The sequence below is a fragment of the Nyctereutes procyonoides genome, unplaced genomic scaffold (assembly GCF_905146905.1).
Source record: "Nyctereutes procyonoides isolate TBG_1078 unplaced genomic scaffold, NYPRO_anot_genome, whole genome shotgun sequence".
NCBI lineage: Eukaryota > Metazoa > Chordata > Mammalia > Carnivora > Canidae > Nyctereutes > Nyctereutes procyonoides.
The window spans coordinates 12,432,039-12,447,520 of NW_026575155.1; the positions used below are offsets into that span (position 1 = coordinate 12,432,039).

At 39.2% G+C, this 15,482-nt stretch overlaps 1 protein-coding gene across 3 annotated transcripts in view; it reads right to left on the minus strand.

The window, feature by feature from the left end:
* Positions 1-15,482, minus strand: part of BRWD1 (bromodomain and WD repeat domain containing 1) — a 121,880-nt gene that overhangs the window by 5,490 nt on the left and 100,908 nt on the right. For 2 of the 3 annotated variants that reach the window (XM_055313323.1, XM_055313322.1), the window contains exons 38-41: positions 14,419-14,648; positions 11,766-11,930; positions 7,001-7,909; positions 2,009-6,007 (exon numbers count right to left, since the gene is read on the minus strand). In XM_055313323.1, the coding sequence (XP_055169298.1) occupies positions 4,848-6,007; positions 7,001-7,909; positions 11,766-11,930; positions 14,419-14,648 (2,464 nt within the window). In that variant the 3' untranslated portion in view covers positions 2,009-4,847. Of the gene's footprint in view, positions 1-2,008; positions 6,008-7,000; positions 7,910-11,765; positions 11,931-14,418; positions 14,649-15,482 lie in introns of those variants that run through there. The other variant, XM_055313324.1, reaches the window with a different exon arrangement.

The window sequence follows — 15,482 nt, forward strand, 5'->3', positions numbered from 1 at the left end:
AATTAATCAGCTAGAAGGCTTGAAATAGTTTTAAAAATATGTTAGGGTAACAAAACTAAATTTATTATACTCTATTTTAGTTAGTAATTGACTTTAAAAATAAAACTGATCCGTAGATGACAACAGAGAGTCAGATGTGGCAATGAGTTAATTTAGAAAAGTTTGAGAGATCTTGTGCAGAAGTGGGAAATCAAAGATTTGCCTTTTTGTCCCGCGCCAGTGAAACAGAATTTCACAGGTGAACTGAATGTGTGCACAAAGGCTGACGATGAGACTGTTTAACCACTGATCAAAAAAAAAAAAAAAAAAAGAGGTAATAACTTCTAAATAACATTCCTGAAGACCAGGCTGCTGCCATCCATGCAAACTGTAACTGGTTGTCTCGTTTCACTTAGGGAAGTCAGAACGCCTCTTTAGGAGTCCAGATTCCCATGAAAGGTTTAATGAATGACAAAACTTACCTTAAAATTAACTTAAAAACTAAAGCATGACCAGAAAACAGGCTGAAACACTGATAATTAAATTCAATGAAACTATAGATATCTATGACAAATATATATCCTACAGTTACTTACATGCTGCTAAAGACGAGCCTGCAGATTTGTAAGACCCAAGTGTTTTAACTGCCCCCATCCAACCTCCCTACATCAGATCTGTACAAGCGGTCCTTGAGGAGACACCAAGTAAAGAATTGGTATTTTTCTACCATATTCACAGTGTAGTAAGGAAACAGGTTGGCACATTATTAGAGACTAGTGAAAATCTCCCAACTTTGAGAATTCCCACATACTCTTAGGCAACATTTATAATTTAAGAAAAAAGCTACAACAATCTTATTTAAAAAGTGAGAAAAGACAACACAGCCCTCACCATTATAGTCTTTACATTTTAATCCTCTCCATTAATTCACAATTTTTGGGCTACCAAGTGGTATTAGCACTTACTAATCTAGTTGGACTAGATTTTTCCACAATATTCCATTTTCTCCCTAGCGTTGACATGTCTTACTTGGTTTGGTCTTTGTTCCCAAATACTACAATCAGAGACAGTCTTTAAACAGTGACATTGCAAATTTCTTATGGTTTCTGCTTTATTACATCCTGTTATCCACAGCAGAAGTTGAGATGGACTTACAAAATCATTAATGGAAAGTTCTTCTGCAGGGAGGGTGCTGTATCGCACTACATCATACCAGAAGACAACTCAACCACAATTTCCATACAACGTAAGACACTTAAGTGTTTGTAGACAACTCCAAGATGCCGAATAAAGGAAATATGCTGACTTAACATGGATGAAAAGGATGGAGCTGTTATTTCAGCTATAAAGGGCAAGGCAAACAGACCTTTTCTAGCCATTTAAAAGTTACTCAAAAAAACAAAAAATCAATACAGTTTGAGTAGAAAGGAAAACCAAAAATACTGTAAGCACCTTGAGCAATGTTCTCACATTCTACTAATACGCAAACCTCTCATTTTTTCTTTCCAGGTGGCACAAATTCAATGTGTCTGACAAGAGACTGAAGTCCTTTCAATGTAGGTTTACTAAAGTTAATAAATTCTACATTCTGATTATTCTAAAGAAAAAAAACCTAGAAGAGGGACAGGGAATGTAGTATGAACCCAACGCTGTTCTAAGAATTTTTACCTAAGATGTCATCAACCAATAGTGTGAAGATTTAGTGACGTTTTATTATTTTTGGATAGCAATACCTGCAAGGTGGCATTTTTACTGGCTTGTTTCATACCTCCTTTTTCATTTGCAATTCTAGGTTTTGAAGTGCCTTTTCCCCAAATCTAAGTTCTTTCTCCCAATTTTCATGCTATAAAATTAATTTGCTTTTTAGATACAACACTCTACCACTTAGATGAAACTTCTGTGTTGTAACATAGAAGCTGTGAGTAAATGCTTTATCATTCTTCCCAAGAAATCATTACACTGAGAAAGGATTTAATCAGAGATTTTCCCCTAAAATAAAAAAGGGAGAATGACCACCCTAACAATGATGTGAAAATGGTATACCTTCACTTTTATTCAGAAGTTACTATACATTGCGGGTATGCCCTTTCAAAGTTAACTCTGATATGAAAAAAAAGAAAAAAAAGCTCTTTTAAACCTCACCTATTTTTTAAATGTTTGACACCTTTTTTTCTTAATAGTCTTTCAAAGGAATCAAAACTCAAATCTAAACACCTCAGCCCTTTTTTTCAACCATAAATGAATAAAATCATAGGACTTTGGACATACACAACCACAGCAGTTTTTTCTTGTTGTTCATATATACCATTAAGTGACTTCAAGTGCAATGAAAAGCTATAGCACTTACTTCCAGATCAGTTCACATTCAATCTGCAAGCTTTTGTCTCTTTTCACAAGAAAATACAAACTGATCCCAAACACATTAAAGTACATCCGTGCATTAAATCCCTGCGCATTTCGCATAAAGAGAAGTAGAAAAAAAGTCAAACATGTTCTAGTGCTCAATGTAAACATTTTTGAACTATTAATTATTTATTAATTTTCCTTAAAGTACTTAGGAGTGTGTGTCACATATTCAAAGTTAACCTTAGGAATAGCACCATGACCAAAAAAACCCATAAAAATGATTCTCACTATAATCCCTTAGTTTTACTTCAGAACATGAGAAGCTACCATTGCCAACCATGCCTTCAAACTCACGAGGCCAAATTCTTGTTTTTTTTACCCAGATGAAACCCAAAATACAGCCTTCTGTACACAACGGTCTAACCATTTTGGACAAAAAGAAAAATTAATAATTGGCTGACTGGCCAATCTATGACCAGTTAATTCAGTCCAAAAGATAAGAATAGTTCTACTGATGTAGCCTAAATGATCAAAGTCTCATTTTACCTAAAGAATTTATGTATTTATTAACATATTCTAAGTTTTATTTATGGATTTTTTTGGTACCTTTTTGCAGATGATGGTAAACATGGAGTTATAACCCTGAGAATAGATATAAAACAGAGAAGCTTTAGAATAGTTTAAATAAATTAATGGATAGGCTATCTATCACCATTGCTTAAAACTAGGGAAGTAAAGAACATTCCATTAATGTTTTCAGGTCAATAGTCAAGGACAATTCTCCTGAATCACTCTCTTTACTATACACTTAACACGAGCTTTATAAGAAGAGCATCATAGTTTTGAAGTGGTGATAGCTCTTTAAACAACCAAGGGAAGGGTAGGTCTCTCCCATCTATCTCAGTTGGTTATGTCCAAAAACAGCCTTCCCCTTACATTAAAGTACAGAAGTACCTCCTGCCATGTCGAATGGAATAGATAACTGCAAAGTAACAACACTTGAGAACATTCTCTAACACTGACACCAGAGTCTGATGCTTTTCCATACCTGACACCTTCAGGATACACAGGAGAAAAGGGTTAATTTTGTCTGAAACCAAACACAGGGCCAATAAATAACAAAGGTGGGAGTACTGTAACATACTCCTCAGCTACAAAATATGTAAACCATTTGAATCAAGTCCATCTTCAGGCACAAACAAGCTAGGAATGGCCACCTACACTGTATGGAGTAGCACATAGCACAACCTATCACGCAAAAATATTTGGCTCGAAAATAAGTGTACTTATTTGATGTATTTGATGTGATAGAAGTTTCATTTTAAATGGATTCCAAAATTATTTTCCCACAACACGACAGTTTCTTAAGATTTAAACTAGAGGTCACTAGTAAAGATACACTTAGTTGCCCCCGCAAAGAATGCCTGGGATTGCACATGGCAGCAGTAAGCTAAAACAAAGAGATGGAGAATGACATTGAACTATTTTCCTATATAGAGGAGATTTGCGATTGCACTCTTAACAGAACTCAACTCTAATCTCAATGGAAATGGGGGGAAACTACATATAATTTAAATACTCTCTTGGCCCTGCACACTCTATTAAAGAACACACTTTTCCTAAATCTAAGGCACACAAACTCCTCTATTTCACAGAGTAAGACTATGGAAGACCAAGATTTTGGTTAAATCCCTTACACAGAAACCAGGAGATCTTGGAAAGACAAATTATATAGTATTCTGTTAGTGCACAATTTAAAAGAAAATGCTAGGACCATGGTCGGGGCCTTACAGGTTTAAAATATACAATCAAAACATTTTAAAAAATAATTTACCAGCACTTTATAAATTCAAGTTTATAAAATAAAAGTGATGATATTTTCCTTAAAAATAAAGAAAAAGAGAGAAAAGACCCAACAGCATTTGGAAAGAAACCATTTCAATGAAAATGACCAAATCTGGTATAATGCATTCTGCTCAAGTAGCCAGGGAAAGAAAAAAAGAAAAAAAAAAAAAGTGGTAGGTACCTCGCCTACTAATCATGGTTACACCTCCCATGATTGTAATGTCAGTATGCACATAATATTCATGAAGAATCTGTAAACATAGGTCACGTGAAAATGTTTTACTACAACAGGACAGGGGTTAGAAACTACCACCTCTTGAAGCATTCAGAAAGTAACTGCGTGACACTTGCTACCATGAAAGTAATGCTTATCGGTTTTGATAACCAGGATGTCTAGTGTTGAACAGATTTCAAATTCTTGCTATCTGTAGTTAAATACTGTCAAAGTAGATCTGCCCCCAAAATGAAGCATATTTTGGCACCTGTGCTGAGCGCTGCTACAAAGGCAAGCAAGTGCAAATAAAAATAACAGTCATGATTTAGTCACATTCATAACTTTTCATAGAAAAATATAAATATATTCCCTGAATTGTAGGACAAAAAATAATTTCAACAGCCCACTTTCACCATAAATTCCAGTCCATTTCCTCTTTCAATGAACTGGTTTTCTCTCAAGGTCATAAGGTGCAATCATCAAAATCTAACACATTTTCTAAGCTTCTGTCGTCATCCCCATCATGGTATCTCACGGTCCTTCTGCCCTGATTTCTCGTTTTTATTTTCGAACGTCGAAGACCTCTTTTTGATTTTGCATAGTCCAAGTCCTCCCAGTCGTTATCGTCCACACTTAGCCTAGGCCGTTTGCTCTGTCTCTGTCGCCTCGCACGTCTAGATGCTGCGGCTGTACAAGCTTTACCTTTTCTCACCGCTTTTGCTTTTCCTCTCGTTTTCCTCTTTTTGGTTTTCGCATCCTTGGCACAGTCCACGTCTGATTCAGTCACAGACACCAACTCAGAGTCGGATTTGGGGCCAGGGTCAGGCCCAAGCTGGGAAGCACCTGCTGTTTCAGCCCGCACGCCCTCCTCGGGCTCAGGATGCAGCCGCTTCCTCCTCACCTCTGCCCCGGCGGCCTGCGACGCCCGCAGCACTTTGGTCTTGCTGAACGGGGCCTTCCCGTAGGTCCTAAGCCTCCTGCCGTTCCACCTGCGCAGCCCGTAATTCAGGTCCTCCTCGAATGTATTCTCTGCAGTAGCTTTCTGCACCAAAGCAGATTCTGAAGGACATTTTCTATCCATCTCACCCCCTGGAATATGGCTTTTTGACTCTTCCTCTGAAGACCCAATCGAGGAATTCTTTGTGTCAGAAGGTCCAACATTTGTTCTGAGACTCTTGCTGTGCCTCTTCTTATGGTCGGGGCTCAGCAGACCTTCGGAGTCCGAGTCTCCATTTACAGACGGACGAATACTCTTCGTACTGCCTTCCGAGTCTGCTTCAGGTGGCCTCCCTTCGCAGGCACACTTCTCATTTGGCACTTCACAGTTTACGTCTCCCTCAGAATCACTCACCATCTTCTTCGCTGTGGCACCTGCAGAATGGAGGGGCTTTTTCCTTCCATTTTTGCTTCTAGTACACATGCTTTCTAAGCAGCGATCTTCCACGTCACTCATGAGCTTAATCTTACTGGCAGCAGTAGTTGCACATCTTCGAGGAGTCCTGAGGAGACCCATTCTGGCTTTTGATGACTTCTTAACCACCTTTGAGTTGCTGTCTGAGTCACTGGAACAGACCCTTTTCCTGGAAACTTTTCTGCTCTGACCATGGTCCTGTGATGCAGAATCTAGAAATTAAAAATTAAAAGTATTTCTTTAATCTCCAAGAGTATGTGTAAAGGAATTAAACGCTCAACAGGTTAAACAATGGAAGTCCAGAATTCTTCCTGGAAGGAGGATGGCAGTGAATGCTGGGGCTCGTAATGCCTCAGAGCAGTGACCTCTGTGCCACCTCAGCACCAGTCACTGCCCATCAGTAACCCCCCCCCCCAGGTCCTGCTACTGACACACACAGGACACTTGAACAAATATCTACATGAATAACATGAATAGAGACTAAACTCTCTTTACCTAGGCAGTAAGGTATGCTAACTAATCACTCTCCACCTCTCTGAAACTTGTGTTCACTTCTCAAGTTCCAATCGCACCAACACCTTTAATCTTAGTTTCAGCTGCCTCCTGCTCTTCCATAGTTTTCATCAGCCTCACCTACCAAGGCACAGTCTTAAATAATCAAGTGATCTTCACTCCTCTGCCCCAGAGTTATGATGAGTAAAGTGGACAATAATACTAACCTAACACCCATCTCAGAAAAGATATGAAGACTGAACTAGCTAGTATGTGCAAGCATGGGGAACAGCTTCCTGCCCTACAGAGCAGCTCGGTGGCCACTCTGCTGGCGAGCTGCTATTCTTACTCAGACATCCCTCTCAGGCAGACAGTCCTACCCTTTTCTTTCCTCTTCCAAAACTGGTAACACCACAGCTTGTAAAGGTACTTTGCCTCTGGCTTTTCTGAAACCCACACCTGCTACAAGACGTGAGATCTTACTAGATAATAGCTGTTTGGCCAAGATTGCCTGTTATGTGAATAAAACTAAACATACTTAACCACCAGGTACACATGCACACAGATCAAGGATGCACAGAAAAGACTGAGAATGCACAGGGTGGACAGAAAACTGGCAAAGAAAAGTTTCATGGGGAAAAACAGTGTATGCTATGAGGAGAGAAAAACAGTGAGAACAGGTCAGTGAACCAAGGTTACGTGTTTTGAATTACCTTTCATAAAGTTGTTTGGTTTTTCTTTTATTTTGTCATCTGAATCCAAATCAGTCTCAGATACGTGATCTGAGAAGCAATGGGACCCAGCAGTGGGTTCACACTTCGAACCCCCTCTAATCAGGTTCGCTTCCATTCTGTGACAGCTGCCATCTTCTCTATCTTGCTCTTCAGATTCGGAGTCCTCCGAGTCACTGAAGATCTTTGCTTTTTTAAGGAAAGCAAGATTCTTGCGGCCTGTGTTGTATTTCCTACCGGCATACTTTCTTGGTTCAGAATCTGCTTCCTCTTCTTCCTCTGAGGCACTCTCAGCCTTAAGTTTCTGCCCAGATGTGGATGGACCAGCAGTTCTGTTATGTACATTATCTGAATCATGACTTTTAGAATCTTCCTCAGAGGACTCTATTTTAAGAAATTTTGTTTTAGAAGTTGCTGGAGTATGTGACTTATAACCATTGGCATGCCAATTTTTGCGGGCTACTCGCAAATCACTTTCTGACTCTGAATCCCCATTTTCAGACTCATTCACAGTATTCTGGGCAGCATGAGAACTGGCCAGTGGTGATGGCTGATTTCCATCTTTCAGATCCTCTTCTTCAATCTCTGACTTTAAGCTCTGATCATCTTCAGAATTGTGTAATAACTTTTTTCTAGCCACAGCAGAAGCATTACGGTGAGGCAGCTTACGTCCAGAACAGACACTTTCAGAGCTGGAGTTCTCTTCCACGTCACTCATTAGTTTTATCTTATTGGCAGCCACAGCAGCACACTTCCGGAGCACTTTCCGGTTATTTCCAGCCCTGGCTTTCAGACTTTCACCAGTCTCCAATGAATTGTTATCCGAGTCACTTAAATAGACTCTCTTTCGAGTGGCTTTTTTGCCACAACCATTCTCTAAAGAAACTGGACCTAGAAATAAAGTAGCAATAAGATTAAAAAGCTCTTCCTTATTTCAACATGTTTAATGAATTGATTCTTTTAGAACTGTTTTTCTCTGCCTCTTAATGCCAAAACAGATTTCCCTTCTAAATCTAAAAAGCCCTAAGGGGCAATTTACACGTTCAATGCAATCCCTATCAAAATACCATGGACTTTCTTCAGAGAGTGAGAACAAATTATTTTAAGATTTGTGTGGACTCAGAAAAGACCCCGAATAGCCAGGGGAATTTTAAAAAAGAAAACCATAGCTGGGGGCATCACAATGCCAGATTTCAGGTTGTACTACAAAGCTGTGGTCATCAAGACAGTGTGGTACTGGCACAAAAACAGACACATAGATTAATGGAACAGAATAGAGAACCCAGAAGTGGACCCTGAACTTTATGGTCAACTAATATTCGATAAAGGAGGAAAGACGATCCACTGGAAGAAAGACAGTCTCTTCAATAGATGGTGCTGGGAAAATTGGACATCCACATGCAGAAGAATGAAACTAGACCACTCTCTTGCACCATACACAAAGATAAACTCAAAATGGATGAAAGATCTAAATGTGAGACAAGATTCCATCAAAATCCTAGAGGAGAACACAGGCGACACCCTTTTTGAACTTGGCCACAGTAACTTCTTGCAAGATACATCCACGAAAGCAAAAGAAACAAAAGCAAAAATGAACTATTGGGACTTCATCAAGATAAGAAGCTTTTGCACAGCAAAGGACACAGTCAACAAAACTCAAAGACAACCTACAGAATGGGAGAAGATATTTGCAAATAACATACCAGATAAAGGGCTAGTTTCCAAAATCTATAAAGAACTTATTAAACTCAACAGCAAAGAAACAAACAATCCAATCATGAAATGTGCAAAAGACATGAACAGAAATCTCACAGAGGAAGACATAGACATGGCCAACAGGCACATGAGAAAATGCTCTGCATCACTTGCCATCAGGGAAATACAAATCAAAACCACAATGAGATACCACCTCACACCAGTGAGAATGGGGAAAATTAACAAGGCAGGAAACCACAAATGTTGGAGAGGATGTGGAGAAAAGGGAACCCTCTTACACTGTTGGTGGGAATGTGAACTGGGAGCCACTCTGGAAAACTGTGTGGAGGTTCCTCAAAGAATTAAAAATAGACCTGCCCTACGACCCAGCAATTGCACTGTTAGGGATTTACCCCAAAGATTCAGATGCAATGAAACGCCGGGACACCTGCACCCCGATGTTTCTAGCAGCCATGTCCACAATAGCCAAACTGTGGAAGGAGCCTCAGTGTCCATCGAAAGATGAATGGATAAAGGAGATGTGGTCTATGTATATAATGGAATATTACTCAGCCATTAGAAATGACAAATACCCACCATTTGCTTCAACGTGGATGGAACTGGAGGGTATTATGCTGAGTGAAGTAAGTCAATCGGAGAAGGACAATGTATGTTCTCATTCATTTGGGGAATATGAATAATAGTGAAAGGGAATATAAGGGAAGGGAGGAGAAATGTGTGGGAAATATCAGAAAGGGAGACAGAACATAAAGACTACTAACTCTGGGAAATGAACTAGGGGTGGTGGAGGGGGAGGAGGGCGGGGGGTGGGGGTGACTGGGTGACGGGCACTGAGGGGGACACTTGACGGAATGAGCACTGGGTGTTATTCTGTATGTTGGTAAATTGAACACCAATAAAAATTAATTTATTAAAATAAATAAATAAATAAATAAATAAATAAATAAATAAATAAATAAATAAATAAATAAATAAATAAAAAGCCCTAAGGATGGGGGTGTTCTGGGTGTTTCAAGTTAAGTATCCAATTCTTGATTTTGGCTGAGGTCATGATCTCAAGGTTGTGAGATCGAGCCCTGTTGTGTGCTAGGTGTGGAGCCTACGTAAGATTCTCTCCCCCCTTCTCCCTACCCTAGCTCAAGCGTTCTCGTTTTCACAAAAAAAAAAAAGGGAAAGAAAAAAGAAAAGAAAAGAAAAGAAAAAGAAAAAGAGAAGAAAGAGAAAGAGAAAGAGAAAGAGAAAGAGAAAGAGAAAGAGAAAGAGAAAAAGAAAAAGAAAAAAAGAAAAAGAGAAAGCCCAAAGGATGGAAAGGATGGAAGAGAGCTCTCAGAACAAACCCACACATATATGGTCAATTAATTTACAACAGAAAAAGCAAGAATATACAATGGAGAAAGTATAGTCTCTTCAATAAACAGTGCTGGGAAAACCAGACAGCCAACATGCAAAAGAAGGAAACAAGAGTACTATCATTCACGTACACAAAAATTAACACAAAATGGATTTAAAACTTGAATGTAAGATCTAAAACCACAAACCTCCTAGATGAAACGCATTGATCTTGCCCATGTTTTTTTTTTTGGAACAAAAGGCAATAAAACGAAAAATAAACAAGTGGGACTACATCAAACTAAAAGCTTCTGCACAGCAAAAGAAATCATCAACAAAATAAAAAGGCAACCTACTGATATGCGCAAATCATATGTGTGATAAGGAGTTAATTAGTCAAAATAAAGAACTCATACAATTCACTAGGAAAAATAATCGGATTTAAAAATGCAGAGGATCTCAGGAGACATTTTTCAAAATACGGCACACAAATGGTCAACAAGAATGTGAAAGGATGTTCAACATCAATAAGGGAAATGCAGATCAAAAACCACAGTGTGATACAGTGTGATACCACCTCAAACCTGTTAGAATGGCTGTCATCAAAAAGACAAGAAAAAATGTTGGCGAAGATGTAGAGAAAGGGAAACCCTCATGCACTGTGGGTGGGAATGCAAGCTGGTGCAGTCACTGTGGAAAACAGCATGGAGGTTCTGCAAAAAGGTAAAAACAGAGCTACCCTATGATCGATCCAGCAACTGCACTTCTGGGTATTTACCCAAAGAAAATTAAGCACTAATTTTTTTTTTAAGATTTTATTCATTTATTTATGAGAGAGAGAGAGAGAGAGAGAGAGAGAGAAGGGGGGGGGGGCAGAGACACAGGCAGAGGGAGAAGCAGGCTCCATGCAGTCCCAACGTGGGACTCAATCCTGCGTCTCCAGGATCAGGTCCTGGGCCAAAGGCAGCACTAAACCGCTGAGCCACCCGGGGCTGCCCCTAAGCACTAATTTAAAAAGATATCTGCACCCCAATTTCATTGAAACATCATTTACAAAAGCCAAGACATGGAAATACCCTAAATGCCCATTGATGAATGAATGGAAAAGAAGATGCAGTATACACATACAATGGAATATTAGCCATAAAAAGGAATGGAACCTTGCTATTTGTGACAACATGGATGGACCTTGAAGGTGTTTTGGTGAGCGAAATGAGTCAACAGAGAAAGACAAATACTGTAGGATTTTCACTTACATGTGGAACCTACCACACAAAAAAACCAAGTTCACTGATACAGAGAACAGACTGGTGGGGGAAGGGGAGGTAAAGAGGGTCAAAAGGTACAAATTTCTAGTTGTAAGTCACAGGGATATAAGGTATGGCATGATGACTGTAGTTAAGCATATTTGAAAGTTGCTAGGGGTAAATTGTAAAAGTCCTAATCACAAGAAACAAAGAAAAACTTTATATATAGTAACTGATGGTAACTGTACTTATTGTTATCATTTTGCACTGTACACAAATATCAAATCGTTTTGTTCTACCCCTGAAATATGTCAATTATATCTATTTTTATAAAAACTAAAAAGAACATTTAACCATACATAGTAGATGTACTAAAACAATAAACCATTCCATGCTTAGCTTATGGATTCCCTTGATACACATTCCTCCAAAGTACCAACCACTGAGTCTCTTACCAGTTTTTCTTTGAGCAGCTCTGGTTCTGGTCACCCTGAGATTACTGCTTCTGGCCAGCCCACTACGTAAAGAAGATTCACGAGGTCTTGAACTCTCTTTGCTTTCCTCTGAACTATTTGAAGCTGATGATGAAGAGGTACCTAAGGAATCTTCCATTTCACTTTCTAAGAAAAATAAAGCATCAACAGTTCATCACACATATTTTGTCTTTACACACACAACTGACTAAAAGCAGATTCTCAAAATACTCAGAAGTGATATTTTTAAAAAACTGTTTCAAAGAATAGCTCATAAAATTGTGGCATTAAAAAGTACCAAATCAGCACTCCAAATCAAGCTTGCTCTCTTCTTTCTGAAAGTAACATATTAATCCTGTATTGGATTCAGAAAATAATTTATGTATTTTATAAACTTTTTTTTTAATTTTTATTTATTTATGATAGAGAGAGAGAGAGAGAGAGGCAGAGATACAGGCAGAGGGAGAAGCAGGCTCCATGCACCGGGAGCCCGACGTGGGATTCGATCCCGGGTCTCCAGGATCGCGCCCTGGGCCAACGGCAGGCGCTAAACCGCTGCGCCACCCAGGGATCCCTGTATTTCATAAACTTCTATTTAAAAATGTAACTAGCTTCCCCATCTACTTCTATCCTATGAGATCGGTATTTCCTGTAGGACAGACAACCGCTGAGTCCCATGTCAGCAGACAGGCTTTCAGGCCTTTTGCTAGTAATGCCTGTAACAGCACAGTAGTAGTACCACACATGTTTTCAGCTCAAGAGGTCATTTTTGCATGTTCCACCAGAAGGGGGGACAGGGGAGGGATAGAAAAAAACAAGATAAATAATTTAAATAGTACAGGTCACTTCTCCCTACTACCTTCACTGAATGAGTGCATGCTCCAACGTGAACATTGCACAGGAATGTTTCCTGCTCTTTTGTCTACTCCATTCTTACACGTATCACAGAATGAGAGTTTCATAAAAGTGAGTGGGAGCATGCTGTTAAAGATAAAATTTTGCTCCACAAATACAACCCAACTCCACATTAAAGAGAGTGGCTGCATTAGGACACCAATCACCAAGTTGTGTTTCTTCCTGAAACAGCTCTGCCGTTTGTCACTTTGACTGCTCCTATCCTAATATTCCACTCTACTCCCCAGCAGGTTGATCCAGTTTCCAGATTCTTCCCCTTCCCTGCATATTATTGCCAAAGTGACTGAGCCTCTAGAAATAGAATTCATCATGTGATTCCCTTACTCATCAAGGGACCCAATTAAGTAACCCAAACTCTTCTGCAAGGCTTGCCACTCTAATATGTGGCTGCACTCTCTCTGGTCCTATTATTTTAGTTTTTTATTAAATATTTTATTTATTTATTCATGAGACACAGAGAGAGAGAGAGAGGCAGAGACATAGGCAGAGAGAGAGAAGCAGGCTCCCATGCAGCAGGGAGGCCGATGTGGGACTCACTCCTGTGACCCCAGGATCACACGCTGAGCTGAAGGCAGACGCTCAACCACTGAGCCCACCCAGATGTCCCTGGTTCTATTATTATTTTTTTTTAATTTTTATTTATTTATGATAGTCACAGCGGGGGGGGGGGGGCAGAGACACAGGCAGAGGGAGAAGCAGGCTCCATGCACCGGGAGCCCGATGTGGGATTCGATCCCGGGTCTCCAGGATCACGCCCTGGGCCAAAGGCAGGCGCCAAACCGCTGCGCCACCCAGGGATCCCTATTATTTTAAATTATAGTAATTTTTACACTATCATCACAAGTCGCCAAAGTCACTCTTGAGTAACAGAGAAGTAAACATACACCACAGCCTCATTCCTACAATGTTAACAAAGGGTTAGGATCAGCTTTAGTTATACTACCAAATAGCCAAGAACATAAACAGTTTAGAATTCACTAGGCCATCCAGTTTTAAGCTCACATGATTACCTTGGTTTTTTTTTTTTTTTTTTTTTTTTTTTTAATTTAAAGAAAAACAAAAGCGGGATCCCTGGGTGGCTCAGCAGTTTAGCGCCTGTCTTTAGCCCAGGGCGTGATCCTGGAGTCCCGGGATCCAGTCCTGCATCAGGCTCCCGGCATGGAGCCTGCTTCTCCCTCTGCCCGTGTCTCTGCCTCTCTCTACGTCTATCATGAATAAATAAATAAAATCTTTAAAAGAAAAAGGAAAAAGAAAAGCATCTATTTTGGATACAAAGTGTGATATTTCTATCCCATTATTTAAAATGCAGAAGATTAGGGGCGCTTGGTTGGCTTAGTCAGTTAAGTATCTACCTTTTTGGCTCAGGTCATGATCTCATGGTCCTGGGATGACGCCCTGCACTGGGCTCCCTGCTGAGCAGGAAACCTGTTTCTTCTTCTCCCTCTGCTGCTTCCCCTGCTTATGCTCTCTCGTTCTCTCTCTCAAATAAAATCTTTTACAAATAAAATAAAATATAGAAGATTCAAGTATGCAGAGAATGTGGCTGTACCATTTGCAAAGACCAGCATTTATCAAACATGCTGTAACTGTTCCTATTTGTTACTTTTGATTTTTCCAATGAACTGTAAATTGCTGTCAGGGCTAGTCTTATTTCCTTTCTCCTCTAAACCCACAGTAACTAGCAATGCTACACAGTTAAATAACAATGTTCCCATCTCACCAGATAATGTAGAGCCATTGTTTAGAGTGACAGGCCTACTTCTCATTCTTTCTGATGATCCTGATCCTGCTGAATCTGAGGAGTCCCCAGACGTCATACCTGAAGAGACACTAGCACTGGTCTTGTGGCTTGCAGAATAAGCAGCCCTACTGGAGGTAGACTGAGTAGGAGAACCTACCAATTCAGGAATTACTTTTGTCTGAGATTTTAACCGCTTCTGCTTGATATTTCTGGTCAAAGACATGAACAAAGGAAACAAAATTTAATTAAACAGAGAATGCCTAAGTATACTATTACTTAACCCAAGAATTTTATGATCAAAACATTAAAACATTCATTGTTAACATCTTATTCTGACATGGATTACTACTAATATTCTTACTCTAAATCTGACATAATTTTACCCCAAACTGGAGTAATGAACAAATTATCCAGTAGTAAAGTTACAAAATAAATTCTCTGGATTTAAATGCCAAAAGGAGCCAACATATATATAGGCATTCATTTATATTACAAAACTGAGTCTCAATAAGACACAATTTTCTCTCTGGTCTATTTATATGTTCCGAAAGACAGTATAAAATTAAGAGGAGATATCAACAAAACCTAAACAGTAAGAACAGAGGCAAAAAAGAGATCACAACAAAATAGTTTTTATTAAGACCAATCTGTATACTTCTAGGTACCAACTAGTTCACCATGCTGGGTCTCAAAAGCCATGGATCATGAAGAAAAAGTAGAAGTTTAGGACAAGACAGTCTTAGGTTTTAAATTACAGATCTGGGTAATATTCATGTTGAGTATTTTCATTTAAAACAAGATAAAGGAGCTTTTAAAGAGTATCCAAGGCATCTGAGCTTAAAGATAACCACAAGATTCTTGAAAGCAGTAACTATTTATCATCAAGAAATTTCAAAGCTTATTATGTCAAAATATTAACTTCCATTACGAACTAGAGGGCAGACCAATAAATACAAAAAGAAAGAATTACATGCTTATATTCATCATAAACTTCATTTCAAACAGAAGACAAAGTGGTAAACACCACCAGAGTTAAGAATGTT